Raw genomic sequence first — 17,932 nt, forward strand, 5'->3', positions numbered from 1 at the left:
TGCCCTAAAGGAGCCGCATTCCTTTCCTGTTAAGTCACTGTCACTCATTCCCAGGAGATTTTTTACAAGGTTGTTGGATTAAATCCCATGGAAAAGAATGAACCCGAACCAGCAACAGTCAGCAGTTCTACATTACCCTTAACCCAGGCCAAGGTGGTGCTGACTGGGGAGTAATTTCTGTGGCACCTGATCTTTCAGAATGGCAGCGTAACAAACAAGACAGGCTTTTCTACGTACCTTTAAGAAAAAATATTTATTTATAAAAATACACTGGGATCAGTTTGAGAAGTGTGGCAATAAATACAGTTCAAGGAAGAAAAAGCATTTCTACATGGGTATATTATGGCACAAAAAAAGGCAAATGCACCATCAATCGTGGGACTTCTGTTGGCTCAGGACTTTGTACAAGCTCCCTTTTTAGTAAGACGACTATTTCTAAGTTTGGTCAGTGTTGATAATGGAATGAATACACAATCACAAATGCACGCTTATGTCTAATGCAGGACTTACCATTAGCAAACAGTATCTTAGAAACATAGTTATGATATTTAAATCACTAATGTGATGTCTTACGATTTAACTGGCAAAGACCACATTTAACTTTAAGCATGAAATTTTCTTATCTGGAAAACAGAAAAGCTGTAAATATGTAAAATGAAGGCTTAACGTGGTACGTAAATACCTACTTAAGTAGAGATTGTGAAAATGCATAGCTCCTTATTAGACAACCTGGCTGACCGAGAGCACTCCCCCTTTCACAGTATTCCTTTTACTTCATATGCAGTTATTGTTTATGCTGTAGACTACAACTGTTACAGCACTAAAGGCAACTATCGACAGGGAAAGGGCAGAGAAAGGAAAAAGGAATGTATGTAAGGCAGTATTTCCTTAGGTACATTAAGCATAGTGTGTAGGAAAAGACAGGTAACAATTCCACAAGGCTAGTTTCGTTCTTTACTGAATAAAATAATGGACTAATACTGAACTTTCGATGCAAAGCTAGTAATCAATGCCCTGGTCACTGTACTGACCATGGTAATCTCTTTGATAGTCATCTTGGTACTCTCCGTGATAGTCATCTGGGTACTCTGCCTGATAATCGCTATCGCTGATTTCTGACCCGTTAGTTCCTGTCCCTTGGCTGCCGTTATGAATGACAGGTTCTGTAGGTGCAGCACAGTACTTGGGGTCATACACTTGCCGTCCAAGCCCGTACACACTCATTCCCTTCTGTGAAGCTACTTTGTTGGTACCCATTTGTAACGAAATAGTCGAGTTATCCACAGGCTGTAGTATGTGCTTCTGATCGTAGATGTCTCTCCTGGTACCGGGTGCCAGCATGCCAGCCTAGTAAAACAGGATTGCAGAGGTTCAGTAAGCAGGTCAAGAGCTGTGCTGACCAGGTTTCCCATCGCAACTACCCCACCTTACTGGAAGTGCTAGCAAGTAGGAAGGGAGGTGTAACAAAACCTAGCACAGCAGCATGTGTTCGCCAGTAGGTGAGGCACGGAAGGAAGCCCGTGCAGAAAGCTCCAGTTTATTTCCCTCTTTGAGAGAACGTACCAAGTGTTCGGACCGAGGTAGCGCCCAGGAAGGAGTTTCTTTTTTGCCTCTGCCTAGTTAGTACGCGGAATGAAGTTAATTGTTTTCTTCTGGTCTCACGCGGCCAGGCGGAAATTCTAGAAGCACGGGGTCGTTCTTATGCCTTAAGCATATTCAGCGCGGAACGCACGGGATAGCGATAAGCAATTTTAAGTTCTTCAACCACAGCTGCCCTGCACCCTCTCTCTGCTGCTCCACGCAACTCGCAGGCTCCCCCGCCCCACCGGGCTGAGGGCTGTGCCCCCTCTGCGAGTGTCGCGCGCCCTCCCGCTTACCTGGCTGGCTCCTTTGTTGGTGCCCATCTGTAGGCTAATCGTCGTTTGGTCAAACGGCTTATCGGTCTGCATTTTTGGGTCATAGAGGTGTCTTCTGGTTCCGTAAGCAGTCATGCCCGCCTGACTGGCACACTTGTTGGTCCCCATCTTTATTGCGGGAAGGAAGAGGTGGACAGAAAAAGTGATTTATTTATTTATTTATTTATTTTATTTGTACAGCGAGCACAGTCTAAGGAAACAAATACGGTTGGTAACTGTGATGGCTGACGGAAAAAGTAATTACAGTGCGTGCTTTCCTCGTGTAGCTTGACCACTGCCTGTAATAAATTACCCTTTCTCCATCCTGGGCATCAAAAGGAAAAAAAAAAGGCAACTGTCATCCTGAGGCATTTCAGTGACTGGCACTTGCCCAACTGTGCATGCCATTAGAACGGACGCACGCATCAGAATGTGGTAATTAACTTTTTACCCTGGACAGTAACGATTCAATTACACCGCCACAACTTCTCTACCACAGGAATTTTAAGATTTTTGTGCCAGTTATTTTGGCTTTTATGGCTATTGAGGGAAGCGGAGGTGGGGGGGAGCTTCTACCGCATAAGGAGCTTATGGCTATCCGAAGGCTCCTGCTTTAAAACCACTTTAGGGGACAGAGATGATACTGCTAACATTAGCTGTTCCTTTCCTCCTTATCGCTCTTATTGCGGATGTAAAACAAAACAGAACAACCTTCCAGGCAGTCACTTGAGCCTATAAAGCCAATGAACTGCTTTTGAGAATTAAATCTCATACCTCCTTCCATGATAAGGATATGTTGTAATTCTGCAGCTGGTTTTGCGTAAGTAATAGATCGGTTAATCAAAACAAGAAAGCCGTTCTCAAATGTAACAGATTAACTGCAAACTTGAATTTTGTACTTACCTGCAGGCCAATTACACTTTGACCAGCTTTTAGTTTTCCTGCATCAAAACTTCGTGCTTGTTTCTCTGCGTATTTGACACCAATATCAATTGTAGTGTGAAAACCTTTAGTTTTTGCCTATTTAGGGAGAGGGAAAATAAGAGTATTCACTGTTTCAAGTATATTTTCTGCTGCTGGAATGTCAACTTTACAGCCCTGACCCTGGGTTCTCGAGTGATGCCACAAGCAGGTTTATCCCTTAGGAGAAACCCTCTGTGCCGGGGTGAGGGAAGGTAACAGTCCCCCAGGCCTCTGGACGGTGGCACTCCAAAGCTACCCAAGTACCTTGTCAGAAGGATATTCTGCAGGGATTAGTGTCCTCCTGTGAGCCTCCCCGGCCCCGTGCATGCACAGGTAGCTCCAGAGCAAGGCTGGCTGCAGCCAGGAGTCCTAACCCTGAACCCCCAGCCTTCCCTGGAGGCATGAGGGAGGACACAGCCCTCCGAAGGGCAATCTCTGCAGCATCTTGGGCTCACAGGAGTACCTATCCCTTCCTGCCAGGCCATTTTCCTTATTTACGTGAGCAATAAGGGTGCATCTGGACTGGCCTGGGGATTTGCGCCGATTTCAGGGGTACAAATACTTACCAGACCTGCTAGTGCCACGAGAGTAGTCTGTACTTGAGTCATATTTCCATTTTCAAAAAGGTCATTTGCTTCGAAAATATCATGGGGCTTCATGCCGTAGACTTGGATGGCTTTGATAAAGTTCCCAATATTCTCCAGCTAAACAGAAACAAAAAAAGCCAGTTTTCTGCTCAGTGCTTCACTCCGAAAACAAAGTAATTTTAAAGCTTTCTGGTGATGGTTGGTTGGTTTTGCTTGTTTTACACAAGTTCTTCGCCTTGTGCAAACGGGACAAAGCAGTTGGCATGGTCAAGAGTGACTGGTAGGAAGTTGGAGATTGTTTTTCATTAGTTTCAATACTGACTTCAGAAATCAGTCGAAGGGTTTATTTGGCCTGGCATCTCCATCAGTGTGTATCGGGTACTTCGTTAGAGGGGGCTTTGACAAAACTGCCTCAACTGCGTCCCTTCCAAGAGGAATCCTCATCTAAAACCTGCTTCAAACCAGAAAACTTGACGTAGCGTCCATGCTACCTGAATTCAGCAATTGGTAATTTTGAGTAAAATGAAAACACAGCGATGTGGGCAGTAAGAACATGGAACTTGGCTCTGCAGGGATTATCTTGCTCACCTCCTGGGACAAATTCGGCTAAGCTTTTGGGGTTTGTTAGCGCTTTTTAGCACTGTGCGCTGTAGAAATTGGAAAGCAAGATGGAGTACAAGGTGTTAGGACTGAATCTCACCTTTCCTTCTGAAGTCTTAAGAGGTACTAAAACTTTTTAAAAAAAAAAAAAAAAAAAAGATAAAAATCCTCCACTGTATGTAGAAGCATTCAATGCCAATAAAAACAAGCGGCTGACATAGCACCGCTAAGCTAGACCCAGCAACAGTAAAGGCAGTCAGCTCTAACCAGCAACCCTTCCAATGCTTGTTCTAAATGCACGGTGCCTTTGGTAGTCCCTTGGAGGGGGGGGAAGTGCTAGGTAGAGTGCTCGTAAGAGATCAAATCTGGATATACTGAAATAAAATACGTATGGTAGTTTGCACCGTATTGTTTTCTGAGTTCTGTTACACAACCACTTCTTCTGAGACCGTTCGGGTCCTTGCCCTCCCCATCCTCTCCAGATGCCTTCTCAGGAGGATGCTGGATACAGTGACATCCAGTGTCCAGGTACAGGCAAGCTGTTGACCTTGCAGCTCTGCCTGGATGGAAAACTCCAGTTGTGATTTAATAAAAAAAGCTAACAGCTTTTTTTTTTTTCTTAACTTGGAAGAAAAGCCTTGCTATGCAGCTCTCTCCTTCCTCCATCTGACGTTTCACCTAACAGCATGACTATTAAATACGGATACTCAACTGCCACTTAGGAGCCACCTTAGCCATAGCTGCTTTCTCTTAACTGCTCTTCACGTATGCCGTATCCTCAGCTGTTGTGTACGTATCGCATACAAAACTCGGTGCTATTAAGCTTTAAGGTGTACCATATCCACAGCAAATTTGTTAATACAGAACAGAAGAACTGTTTGGGGGTTGGAGGGGTTAGAGGTGTAGTTTTGGGGGGGGTTTTTTGTTTTACCTGGTGCCAATTTAGTTTTGATTGATTAATTTTCTTCACTGATCCTGGCTGCAGCTTATTTATAAGCCTGGGGAGGTGAAAAAAAGGGAAATGCTTAAACAATAAATCTCATCCTTATACCATCTGTGCAGGCATTATATAATACTTTCACTCATGCTTTATTAGTTGCATTAGTTTCATCAAAATGGTTAATTTTCTGGTTTATACAGAGTGCCTAGCTCAGATCTCAGGTCTAACAAGTCTAACAGACTGTAAGAATTTGTGTGCCATGTGATTATTATAGACAAGAGCTTCAAATTCAGAAATACTTAGAAATCTTTGCTAAAATATAAAAGGAGATTTAAGTTTTCATTCTTTTCCACAGTTTCAAAGAAGCTGTCTCCCGCCCTACTGTCAGCTGTCTTTGACTGTTATAGTTGATGGGTTTGAAGGGGAGTCTTCAGAAAGTCCCTCCTTAGCTCCTCAGAAGTGGAAAACTGCTAAAAAATAAGGTTACTTAATAAATGCTTACTCGCACAAGATTATGCCATCTTTTAATCCCAGTTGAAAGTTTGCACCAATGCTCAGCCCTGTAACCTCTTCTATCCAGTTTCGCAGATCTTCTTCTATCTGGGGGTCGTACTTCAGGGCAATCTGTAACACAAGCAGTGGTACCGTTAACGTCACCGGAGAAAACTGCAAATCCTTCCCCCACAAACCCATTCCCAAGAGTAAGCCGTAGCATTTATCCCATCATTTTATTGCTGGGTTTTAAACAGTATTTTAAGAATCAGAGTACAGGTGTCAGTCTTCTACCCCTTTTACTGTAATGTTTATGGCTTTACTGAATTTTTATTTACACATAGCGCTTCGAAGCACTCCAGCAATTCTTAGAGTAGGAAGAAGTGTTGAGTCTTTTGGCAGCTGCAAGGGAATGATGACTTTTTTTTGAAAAAAATCTTCTACCCAAGTTGTACATTAGCAGGAAGGACAAAAGTGAAACAGCATGTTGTGAACACCACAATTCTGAATCGCCATCGGTACTACCGCTCGCGTGTAGGCTTCTACACGGGAACTCTGATACAACAGATTTGAAGTTATTCAGCCGCAGATTATGGTGGGCTTGCTTTTTTAGCTGGGTTATGATTAATGGAGATGACCCAGTAAGTTTTCCCCTTGTTGCCACAACACTAAGAGTTATCTTGCTGGGGATTCTAGGGCTTGTGTGTCTTTTTAAACTTAAGCTTTTGTACGCCCGCCATTTCTCTTTTCTTTGGCCTTGCTGGAAGACTCCGATGGAATAAACCGTGACCTCATGTCTTAATTGCAAAGTTACTGCGCCCTTACTTTAGAGAGAGAAAACCCGCAACGGTCTTTGAAGCTCAAGGCATCAAACAGAGGCCCAGAGTTGTTATTAGCAAGGTGACTGCAAACTCCTTTTCCAGATGTGCAGACTTCACTGCTCGGTGTGCCCGCCCGTGCTTCAGTCACTGGAAATCAATCCACATGAATGGAATGCTTAAAAATGGTAAAACTTCAACGACGCTGGCGGCTAACGGGGCCCACGCTCCGCACTCTGCCCTTCGTTCCCCTCCACTGAAGAGACTGAAAAGCAAAATTTCTTCAGCCTAAACCCGTTACTTTTGCAATGCTTTTCATTATTGGCAAGTTGGAGAAAAGCGTTGCTACTTTTTCTACAAACAAAATAAGCTATCTGAGCGCAAGAGTTGACGGCGTAAATAGACTCGACCAGCGTGGAGGTTGGCAACGCTTTTCCACCTTCATTAGAAGTTGTCCCGCACGGGTCGGTGAGCAAGACTGGGAACGAGGGAGCTACTGTGAGAAACCTGACAGGCAAGCACGGAATGTACTTTGCAGTATTCCTAACTAATGGAAAATCAGCTCAGCTACTACTAATGACTTACAAATTCCTAACAAGAAACTCATGTAAAGCCACTCGGACCAAGATGCAAATTTCAGACTTCTTACGTACAGTCTTAGCCTTCAGCCCAGAAAGGCCAGATATTAGCAGCTATTTATACTGCGCGAGATTATAATTCCAACCTATCTGAATTGCTTGGATAGAGGCAATTGCTACGTTTTGGCTGGTGTTAGTAACCCCCAACTCCAAACTGACCAAACTAGAAATTACAGTATTCTGTTGCCTGTTTTTCTTGTAAGGGGAATGGAAAATTCCTGTATCTCTGGCTTTACTTCAAAAACTTGTCTGAGTAATACTTATTGTCCTTAGACTGTTTGCAGTAGTGGTGCTGTGGTGCCTTAGTTACAGATTGGGATAACGGACTGACCCGTTCTTGATTAAGCTGTAAAACTTTGTGCAATATTCTGCACAAGTAGAATCATAGAATCATGTAGGTTGGAAAAGACCTTTAAGATCATCAAGTCCAACCATTACCCTAACACTGCCATCAAGTACTTCACTGCTTAGACCAACGCTGGTCAAAAATAATCAGGATACCCCTTTTTTCACTCAAGAAAGGTAATACTGCCTAGTGTGAGGAAAATGTCATGACTACTGTATTTTATTGTTTTTTAATCGCACCTTTTGGATATTGGATAGCTATGATGAGAAGCAGACTAGAAAAGCTAGCTGAAGCTCACAGCCCCATAGGGGAAGCTTCTGCAAAGCAGTGCAACCATGTTCTTCATTGATAGTGATGGCAGTAAGAGTAAAGGGTTACTGAGGGGCTACCAGAAAGGTTAACGGCTTGAAAATGATGTGTGAGGAAGCTGCTTATCCTCTTTCTCCTTCCTCACCTGGTCATTAGCTTACAAACTTGATTTTCATGGCTATTTTTATTCGCTATGGAAGCAGGGCTTATTGTGATCACAGCCTCCCCCAGCACATCTGGCAGAACTCAATTAGCTCATTCAAACTTACAGAAGAGCAGCAGCCTTGGACACGACTGAGTCGGTTATTTTGTATGAAAGTAAGTGTTTATGCAAAGGAGAAAGATCCCGAAACATCTCCAGAAGAACGGAACATTGCATCCTACTCCTACTACGCATTACAGAACCTACAGAGATCTTAGAAAATTGATCTTGCTCACAGAACCTTACGTTGACACGTACAGATGAGACATCCCATAGATAATATACTTCTGTACACCAGTTTGAAAGAAAAAACAGAGAGAAAGGCCAGAACTTGGTACATTCTGCTATTCCAGGCAATTTGGGCTGGTCACTTGTACGTTGATAGGTCACGCTATGTTACAGTCGCCACGCCAACATGCATGTTGGGTACAGAGAGGGGCTTAAGTCAAAGTCGTCCACAATTCTTTAGTTACTAGAGATGGAACAAACATTAGGCTTTCTGAAAATTCTGGCAGTTTCTGTTTTGATGTAGCTTAAAGAAAATGCTAAGTTATAGTTTAGCCATCCTGCAGTTGGAACGGTCTGGAATACAACTGGGGCCGTCCTTCTACAACTCATTTTTCTACAACTTCATTTATTTTTAAGTACTGGTAATCACTTTTTTTTTTTTTAAAAAAAGAGGAAATTAAGTCTGTGATCATGCCATCAAGAGACACATTTTAAAGATCCCTCTCCTTCCCTGTACTGAACAACAAAAAAAAGAGTAAATATGGAAGCCAAGAAGAGTGAGAACCCTGAAGACTTCTGCAAGCGTGCCTATTTTAATCTTTCTTGGCAAGCATATAAAAGAAAAAAAAAAGGCAAAAATTTTCCTCATTTAATACTAAGTGCATTCCATATTTGAGATTACAACGGAGCTGAATATCAATTTGTTACCCCCATTGCTTGGGGAACTTGGAAGTAATCGGATGGAATTTTATCACTTCTGAAAAATATTTACTTTATGTTGGAGTACTTTCACATGTGTTCAAATCTTGAGTTTTTCAAGAGGTTTTAAAGTGTCTTGGGGTATCACTGCAGTGCTTATCTAGAGATAGGAAATAAAAAATGCTTATACACTTGTCTTATTGCCACTAAAAGTGTTAAACCTGCTGATTTTCTGAGTTGTCTCCACTACCGTACGGTTTGACTTAAATACGGTAAAGTTTCTGGTTTGATTTTTGAAGTGGTGGGAAACTAGGTTACAAAAAGCAAAGTGTGGTGATCTTTGAAAAAATGTATTCAATCTCTCTGAAAAGCTAAAGACATGGAAACTTAAGGATCTGGTTTTAAACATGTGACAAGAAGGGGTTAACCAGGGAGTGAGGGGTCAGCAGTGAGGCATTATGCTTACTCTGAATCCTCAGCTCTTCTACTCCCGATGGCACAACCAGCTCTGTACCGCTAAGTTAATAAGTGAATACTTCATATTTTCCATATGTCTCCCAGAGTAATTCCAGTTTTCCTTTGATTGCTACCTACGAGAGGAAGTTGGAAGCTTTGATAGAAATGAAAAAAAAAATGTTATGGCTTCTTCCATGGCTGCTAATCAACACGCCAACGTTTGATCCTTTTTAAGCACTGAACTTCATGGAAGATGCTTAAATCTTACAAGTCCATAGCAAAAGCAAACATCACCTTCTGAAGACGGTTAGCAGTAGCTAAGCAGCTCCTTTCGAATATTCATCACCAGTGCAGTGAAAAAAGCCATGGTTTCAGAACACTGCAGAAAAGAACCAACTCTAGCAATGGATGTAAAGATTTTATAAAAGTTTAAAACCTGATAGCAAGAAGCCAACTGTTAATTTCTGTCCTTTGTTCTGAGAAATCCTGAAAGATAAAAGTTGTAAATGCTACTCTTTTTGTTGACACTTCAGAGATACAGGTTTAATAACTCAACATATCTTTGAAAGGAAACTAAAGTTTATACAAGTGGCCAAAATTACAGCTGATCTAGGGTTGTGGGAGGAAAGGAGTGGGTGTTACTTGCCTATTGCGAGCTCTTGACTCCTAGCAAAGTTCGTAATGTGAAGATGTTGTCTTTGTATTCAGTGTGGAAAAAGCTCTGTACAAAATTTGACTACTAACTGAAAGGCAATCTCTTGAAAAATTGTAAGTAGAAATTTAATAGTTCTACTACAAGTAGTCTTTGGAAGACTGACAGTACCTATCGCCTTGTTACTGTCAGTCACAAGTATAAAGAGGCTGCAGAAAAATTAGGTTTGTGTGTTACTGTCCTTATTAGACTAACTTCGAATTTGGTAAAAAATAATTCACCTACTCACTTTCAACTACAGCTGTATAAAATACCAACCTCAGTTAGTTACAATTCTGAAAAATACTCCAGTGAGGAAGGAGGCAGAAATCTGGAAAACTTTTCCGTGTTGTAAGAGAACATTCTGAGCTTGAGCCTCTTTAATACCAGTTAATATCCCATTAAATTTGGCTTTTTCCTGAGCTTTGCACACATTCATGCCATTTTAACAGATTACTAAAGGACACAAATTGAAGTTTATCAGGAACTAAAAAGTCTCAGACGCTTATGCTGCTAAGCAGTGTCTGTCCTGTACGGCCAGGGTAAAAGACTGCCTCGTTAATGATGCAGAAGCAGCATCAGTTATACTGATACCAGCATTTCAGCTAAAAATCTCTTTTTTTCAGTAATCTTCTATTACAGATAAGTTAAATACTTCTTCTCCATTACCCAAAACTGCTGCACTTCAATTGTAGGGCTGGAGTTGTGCTGTCTTTGAGCGGCAGGACGGAGGGGGTAGAACTTGGGGCACCAAGAAGTCAGTTCTTCCTTCACTAGGGGATTCCTGGTTTAAATGCCAAATTTCAGCTTTGCATGTCAGATGCAGATAAGAAGTAGCAGATGATGTGATAGATGTGTGTGTAGCAGACGATGTGATACATGTGCGTTTATGCCAATGTATGCCTAAGGCTAGAATCCTTGGGTTTAACTTGATTCCCCTGGCAATGTCACACCCGAGGCTCGCCTCTTGTTCTGTTCAGGTAGGGCTTTCCTGTTTGGGACCTCTTATGGTGTTGAACACCCCCCCCACCCCACCTCACCCCGGCTCTGTCTGTAGTACAAGAACAGCAGTCACCGCTGGGTTTATCAAATGTACGGATTCCTGGAAACAAATGAAGTTATGTTGGCCAACTTCAAGGGACACAGACAGATCATTACTCAACGTGCCTGTAGCACGCTAAGTTTGAGTGATGATGTTAACCAATATTTCACACCATAAGTGATGTCATATGGACTTTCAATTGTCCTTTTATACTAATCTTTTCCAAATTACACAGCCCACACTCCACACGAAGGGCTATGTAGCTGCCAAATCTCCAGTTTAAGAGTTCAGCTGTCTCTGTTGCTGCTACTCCGGAAAAATACCGTAGCGTTATCTCAAGAAAGAGTCTAAGCACGCTGCTTTTCACAAGGCACGGGGACTGACAAGCAGAAGACTTAGTAAGGTAAAAAGCAGGTGTAAAAGATAACCTTTCAGAGTTACCCATCCCGGCGCGTGATTCTTGGTTCTGATGAAACTTTTGACAAAAGCTTCAGGCTTTTGGGGGGGTGGGGTGGGGTGTCAAATGTCTTGACGTGCAGCACTAAAGATAACCTTTCAGAGTTACCCATCCCAGCACAACGGCGCGCGATTCTTGGTTCTGATGAAACTTTTGACCAAAGCTTCAGGCTTTTGGGGGGGTGGGGTGTCAAATGTCTTGACGTGCAGCACGCTAAATTTGAAGGACTCGTAACCATTTGAAGAAACTGCTCTCTGGCCAGAAGTTTTAACAATAAAAGCATGTGCTTGTCAGAGTGAGTGAACAACTTTATCACAGGAACCATGTCTTTCAACAAAACCTAAGCAAAACAGGTTGTATGTTGCTGTTTTCCAAGGCAAATGAAGTGCAGGGCCGTGTACAGAAAGAGAATAGCCAGGACTTTACTCCCTGATAGTGTATGAAGAGGTTACACGCATACTTTCTCACCAAAGTGAACAGAAAAATAAAGCCCTAAGTTTTAGATGTTAATATTCTTCACGGGGAGAAATTTGGTGTGGCCCATATCCTTGCTTAATGCCGCACAAAATTACTGATTTTTTTCAGTCAAAAAAAGAGAAAGTCAAAAGTAGAGAAAGCTTACTGGATTTCTAGCAAGTATGGGAGCATATTCATCTTGTACTGAATTTAATCCAGGTCTAGCCAGGAGTTTTAATATTACATCTATACATTTGGGTCATAAACTACTGAAAGCAAAGATAACTAAATGAAAACTCCAGCTTTTAAGACCTTAAGTTGTGCAGTTTCTATTTTAAGCAGCAATTTGCTTAGACTCTGCTCTTGCCCAGAAAGGTTGGAGCAGATGATCCTTGAGGTCCCTTCCAACCTGGGATTCTATGATTGTTCCTGTATCAACTTGTCAATTTTTATTATTTGGAACTGAGTGAATCTGAGTTCTTATGGGTTTGGTGGTGCCTACAAACCTCCTTTGCATTGAAGCAAGCACTACTAAAAGCAGTTTGTCTTGCAGAGGCCAAAGCCATCGATGCTGATGCTTCTTTATCGTGTGCTTGGTGCCAGTTTGTGATGAGATCTTTCTCCTCCCCTTTTTAAGGCTTTTTGATGGTATGGGGAAAGATGAAAGTGTAACTATCTCCTGGCATCAAGGCAGAAGCTCTCAGAAACCCTTACTCGGAGTGGGAGTGGGGCAGGGTACATCTAAAATTCACACAGCAAAACATCTGGGACAAAAAAAAAAAAGCGTTAAGAGCTTACTGGTTATGCGAATGGCCAAGAAAAAGCACAGAAGAGTAAGCATTCTTCTTATAAGGAGGAAGAAAGGTTTTCTAGGTGGTTTGTGGGTTGGTTTTTTTTTTTTCCTTTAATTATGTAACTGGGTTAAAACTTTCTGGTTAAGATCCTATGGGGTAAATAGATCACTGCACGTTATTTAATCTTCAGCACCAGAGGTGAGGGCGAGTGACAAGGACATAATCGGCATTTTTCTGCAGAACGGTTCTAGTTGTCTGCCAACAGAGTGGTGGTTTACTCATGGAATAAATACATAGCGTACCCCTTAAGCTGAGACAGAGAACCTAAAACAGCGGGGATAATCCGAGGTTTTGATTTTTACTGGAAGTGGGTGAGAAGAGGGGAGTGCCAGGGTACCGGGGTTAGTGTCAAGTGGAGCTTCTTGCCATTTGAGCTGCCAACCCAGTGACCTTTCGTCATCATTAGGACAAATTAAAATTCCCTGTTCATTTCACGACCTGCATGCACAAGCACATGACGGAGGAGGCCTATTTACGCAGGAGAAACCCAAAGGCAAAGGGAATGCAAAAATCCAGATAAAAGCCAAAGGGGAAAGTACTTCAAAAACTGAAAGCCACCATGAAGTATGCCCTGGTATTTGAACATGTTTGGGGTTTTTTCTGTCATTATGGACCGTTGTACCGAAAGGCAGAGAACACATCGCGTTAACGCCAATATTGAAAGATCTCACTACATCCTGCTACGCTACTTAGCACAAAAATTTTACAGCTGTATCCATTTTGCTTAACGCTCAAGAGTATTTTTTCGTTATGTGTAGCGTAATTGATAACTTGCCAACGTCTCGCTGTTTTCTCTGTAAATCAAACCTTAGGCTACAATCTTTGAAGGAGGGATGGATGAGGGTTAATCCAAAGTCCCTGGCGCTCTTCCCGTAGGCACCAGTTTAAACTCCGTGAAGTAAGGACAAGTCAGGCCTCAAAGTTTCCAAGCCATCTTACAAGTAAGATACCTGTAGTCATGCATGGCGTTTGCTGCCAGATCAGCCAGCTGGAAGAACTAAGTGTTCTACTCCCTGGCTGTCCGGTAGGATTTTGCGACTATTCAAGCTTGCAAACTATTTAAGAAGCAAACTCTGCCGGTCTCTTCCCTCGGAGCGCGCCAACAACTCGGCTGTACGCCTGCCCTCGGGCTGAACGCTGCTGCCCTCTCATCCTCTGCAGCCGAACTACTGCCACGCTCTCACCCGCTCGCTTCTGTTCCCACGGCTTTTCTCCCGTACCTTGTTCTTATTTTTTCCTCCTAGTTTTCTGGCTTGTAACTCCAATTCTCCTCAGTCATCACTTTCTGCTTTCAATCGAAGCACCGTCTGGTCCTGCCACCGTACGTTATGTTTCCTGATATCGAAAATATAATCTAACAGAACAATCTGGTGCATAAACAGGAGGAAAAAAAAAATAAATCTGGAAACAACGTAATTCTCCTTGTAAGTAACCCAGGAAGCGTCTCCTGAGACAACTTCTACTGTAACTCTGGTGGAAGGGTACTTCTCAAAGGCTACTGAGCCTGCAAACAGAAATAGGAACACTAATGATCACTGCATGTTTCTGAGAGTACTCTTCTCATCGATTGCTACTTCAGCAGCCCAGGAAATGATATATTCTTTCAAGTTTACTTATTTTCCTCCCCCAACAGAACAGCTTTTAAAACGTCACGTTACAAGCAAACCATCTTGTGCCTCTGCAGCCCTTCCCCAAGGCCCAACTCTGGTGACAAGTCTTCCAACGTCACCTTCTGAATAGGACCACAAAATCGGATTATTTTACTCTCGAGTCTCTCTCCACACCTTTCTTCTTCTCCTCAAACCCTCTCTGCTTACCAGCGACAGAGGGATTGTGTTTTACAGCAGCAAGTGGCTAATTAGTAACTCAAACATACCTCTCAAAATTAAATTAGCCGAAGAAAACTGAAGTCTGGCGACGCAAGCTTTGCTAAATGTTACTCAAAATGCACGTTCCCTCTGCCTCCCCAGCGAAGGCACAGACCGTGCTGCATTTTCTCAGCACCTTTTTCACAGTCAAACCTCAAGTCTGCTGCTTTCAGGCCTCTTTTGCCCCCACCCCATAAGCTCAGACACTTGCCTGGTCGCTGCCACTTGTGATCCCGGTCATAGGCTTGACTGAAAAATGAACCGGATGATGCGGCAGGTCCCACAGGAACGGGCATTTCCCAGTTAACAGTGCTCCGTGTTTCCCATCGACTGCTCTGATCGTATTTGGTCGCCTGTCAGCCTGCTCCGACTTAATTCCATGAACTCACATTAGCAGAGCAGGTTAACTGAGGTGCCTGTTGTAAGTATTCATAAGGAAAATACAGATCTTATTCCTACCACCACTTCATCCTTACACAAAATGATTCAATCGGTGTTTTTTGTAATTTAGGTGAAAAACCTGATTTCTTGAGAAGTTCCTCGGCTTCTGCTAGACAGCGAAGTCTGCCTAGATTCATCTTTCATCCAAGCCGTAGATCAAAATCTCTGAATTCACATTTTTCTGGTTGACGTAATTTTCCCCATATCCAGTTTTCTTAGCAGAAGCACAAGACATGCCGCTTGTGCGCCCAAAGCTTTGGAAGACCTTGCCTCTCAGCTGCTTCGTGCTATTGCTTTGCTTTACCACCACCAAAAAACTCGGAAGGAAGAATCCAGCACAAAGAATAAAACATGATAATCCGCTTCTGCTGCTCCCTGCCCTCCACCTCCCCACCCCCTTGCCAGGTATCTCTGACTGGTTAAAGTTCTGCGGGTGATACACGACGTTCATTTTATTCCAGGAAACACGCGCAAAGATTTTGGATGTGGCCACCCAGGCAAGCTGTGCTTTAACCTCATAAAAAGAGTTATAGGAAGAATATGATCTACAATTAATGCGGTATTTTTTTTTAAAAAGCGATGACCATAAAGACCTTAGAAAACGTTTACTTCATTCTGTTAATAATATCCATCTTTAAAAGGCCTGCAAGTGAAATTTAGATGACTAGTGAAGAAAGTCTAAGAAAAGTAAGACTATTTGAAGTTTACGTAGCTCCTATAGGTGGGTCTATAAGTCATAAAGCCTGTACAGCAGACAGCTGGACAGGTATTTTTTAAAAAAAAAGTTTATGATTAGATGAACTTTGAGCTCAGCTTTTCATTTAATGAAAATGTAGTTTAAGTTACGCAAAAATCAAGCCATAAGCCTGCTATACTGAAGTTTATAGTGAGTACAAAAGAAAGTACGACTGTTCATGTAGGAAAGGTGGTCAAACTCCTAAGAGGTTGTGGTCAAACACCCTGTAGGAACTTCTAAGCCAAGATTTTCCAGCCGTTAAGCAAGCGCAGGGAGAGGAGCTAGTGCTGCTGGGGCGGGCAGGGGACGCGCGTCCCCAGGGCATCCAGACCTGCGGGTACCGCAAGGTTGAGCCGTGGCCTCGCCACGCTGCAGGCCTGAATTCACCGTAGGTTTAAAACACGCAAGCAGCGGCAGGCGTGGGCAATGCTGTACTGCAAATGGAGGGCGTGAGAGGTCTCCACCCCCAACTACTGAAGGTTCCATTATTCTTCTGTAGAACAAAATGCCCGGGTGCCCTGACTGAACTCCGACTTTGTTTTGTTCCAATTCTTTTCCATCCATTCAAAGACCGGTTCTTTATCTCTGATGTTTAATCTCCCGGCTTTTTTGTTCATTTTTTTTATTAAAACCTGCTAGATTCTTTGAAACGGAGGTACCTTTCCATATCACAACCATTGTCATACCATCATTTATTAATGATAAAGGATGCTACCATGACAGGGCGTAGTAAAAAGGCAACAGTCTTTGTCGTCTTAGAAAGTTACTTCTACTTTTTACCTTTATTGGGGCGTGATTAATCCAATGATGTCAGCAAGGTAAGGGCACAGCCTCTTGCAAAAAAATAAGCAAAGAACGTTTACTCTTAGAACACCAGATGCGTGGCTGAACGACGTACGCCTCGTTGACTTAACGCCGTACCGACTTTCAGATACGATGTACGACGCAATTTCAAACTGATCCCGCGCAGTGGTATGAAGTTACCCAAAGCAGCAGCAGCTCGGGCTGGCCAGGCGGCGGGAACCTCAACGGGAGCCACAGGTCCCGCTCCCGCGCATCTGTCTGCTTGGTGCCTGCTGGCCTGAGCTCCGAGCTGCGCTCCGGCCACGCTCGGCGCAGCAGGGAATGGTCCTGCTGGAGCCCCCGTTAGCAGCGAGGTAAGAGCTGGTTTTCCCATCCAACATCCGAATATTACCAAATCCCTTCCCAAACGCAGGTGTTTGATGTGCCCTACCTCCTGCTGGCGAGGCTTGTAGCATTTAGGCAATTGATTAGGGACAACAGAAAAATACTTTTGAATTAAATTGCTCTTATTCAAGCAAAACCAGGAATAGTAAGATAATGTGCTCTGCCTATAATTAAGAGGCTGTAGCAGTGGAAATATCAACGGGAAAGCAGTGTAACAGGAGAGCTTTCTTAGCAGGAAAGCAAAATAAGGTTTTTATAGTGGTTACGTGCGGTTTTACTCTGGGAACAGCCACGGTCCAAACATGCAAAGCAAGGCAGGAAGATTTGTTTAAGAGTCCATCTAGAATTCAGCCAGTTAGGATTTGATGCGGTAAATCGGATCCCAGCTTCTTGAAAGTATTGCAGAACAACCAGGAAACTGAGGCAAGGAAGTGCAGAAATACTTAGGTTTTGCCCAAATCTAGAAGATGTGGTGTTCAAGTCCTGCGGGGTGCGTGTGCGACGCACGTACAGTTTCGCTTCACTGTGCCTCTTAAGGATTACTCTGTACGCAAAAGGACATCTGCCTAAAGTCCTGGAGAAAAAATCCTGGTTAGAGCCCAGAAAACCAGGTCAAGGCTTGGAAGGGAAGCCGCAAAGGCATCGCATGGTTGAAGTCCAGGTCCTGGGAGGGAGCGAGGATCAGTGACCAGAGCTCAGCCCAGACTCCCCAGGCTGAAAGCTTGCTTGGCCCCGCTGCCGGGGCTGAGCAGGGCTCATTGGTGAGGGTCCAGGCTGGGCACGGGACCGGAGCTGCGACAGCAGCACCCCATGCCGGGCTGTCACGGGCTTACACCCTTACGCCAGCTCCTCCAGCATCCCTAGCGCATCCAAGCCTTTCTAATGTATACATCCAGAATCCTGTCTGCTTCAGGTAAGAGATGGTTCTACATAAGCCACAAGCAGTTATAATTATGTCTCCCCTCCTAATATCTACTAAACTCTGCGCTGGTTTAAGGACAGGGGGGAAAAAAAAATGAGGGGGGG

At 43.4% G+C, this 17,932-nt stretch overlaps 1 protein-coding gene across 1 annotated transcript; it reads right to left on the reverse strand.

Annotated features, from left to right (window-relative positions):
• Nucleotides 1-999: 999 nt before the first annotated feature.
• On the reverse strand, nucleotides 1,000-14,837 carry CNN3 (calponin 3). The gene is made up of 8 exons (XM_035902865.1): nucleotides 14,657-14,837; nucleotides 14,107-14,177; nucleotides 5,488-5,609; nucleotides 4,977-5,043; nucleotides 3,425-3,562; nucleotides 2,799-2,915; nucleotides 1,878-2,024; nucleotides 1,000-1,347 (listed from the first exon to the last, which is right to left on the reverse strand). Exons 1-8 carry the CDS (start codon nucleotides 14,835-14,837, stop codon nucleotides 1,000-1,002), a joined length of 1,191 nt encoding a protein of 396 aa, XP_035758758.1.
• Between the last annotated feature and the right edge of the window lie 3,095 nt (nucleotides 14,838-17,932).

The sequence above is a fragment of the Egretta garzetta genome, unplaced genomic scaffold, assembly GCF_000687185.1.
Source record: "Egretta garzetta isolate BGI_Z169 unplaced genomic scaffold, ASM68718v1 scaffold149, whole genome shotgun sequence".
Lineage (NCBI taxonomy): Eukaryota > Metazoa > Chordata > Aves > Pelecaniformes > Ardeidae > Egretta > Egretta garzetta.

Bases quoted from the DNA above. Each gene is read 5' to 3' on its own strand.
- CNN3 (XM_035902865.1), bottom strand. From the start codon at position 14,837: ATGCCCGTTCCTGTGGGACCTGCCGCATCATCCGGTTCATTTTTCAGT. The intron at 5,610-14,106 runs GTTACTTACAAG...CTTGTGTTACAG, and splicing joins TCTCAGGAGACGCTTCCTGG to ATTGCCCTGAAGTACGACCC. The intron at 1,348-1,877 runs GTAAGCGGGAGG...CTGTTTTACTAG, and splicing joins CCAACAAAGGAGCCAGCCAG to GCTGGCATGCTGGCACCCGG.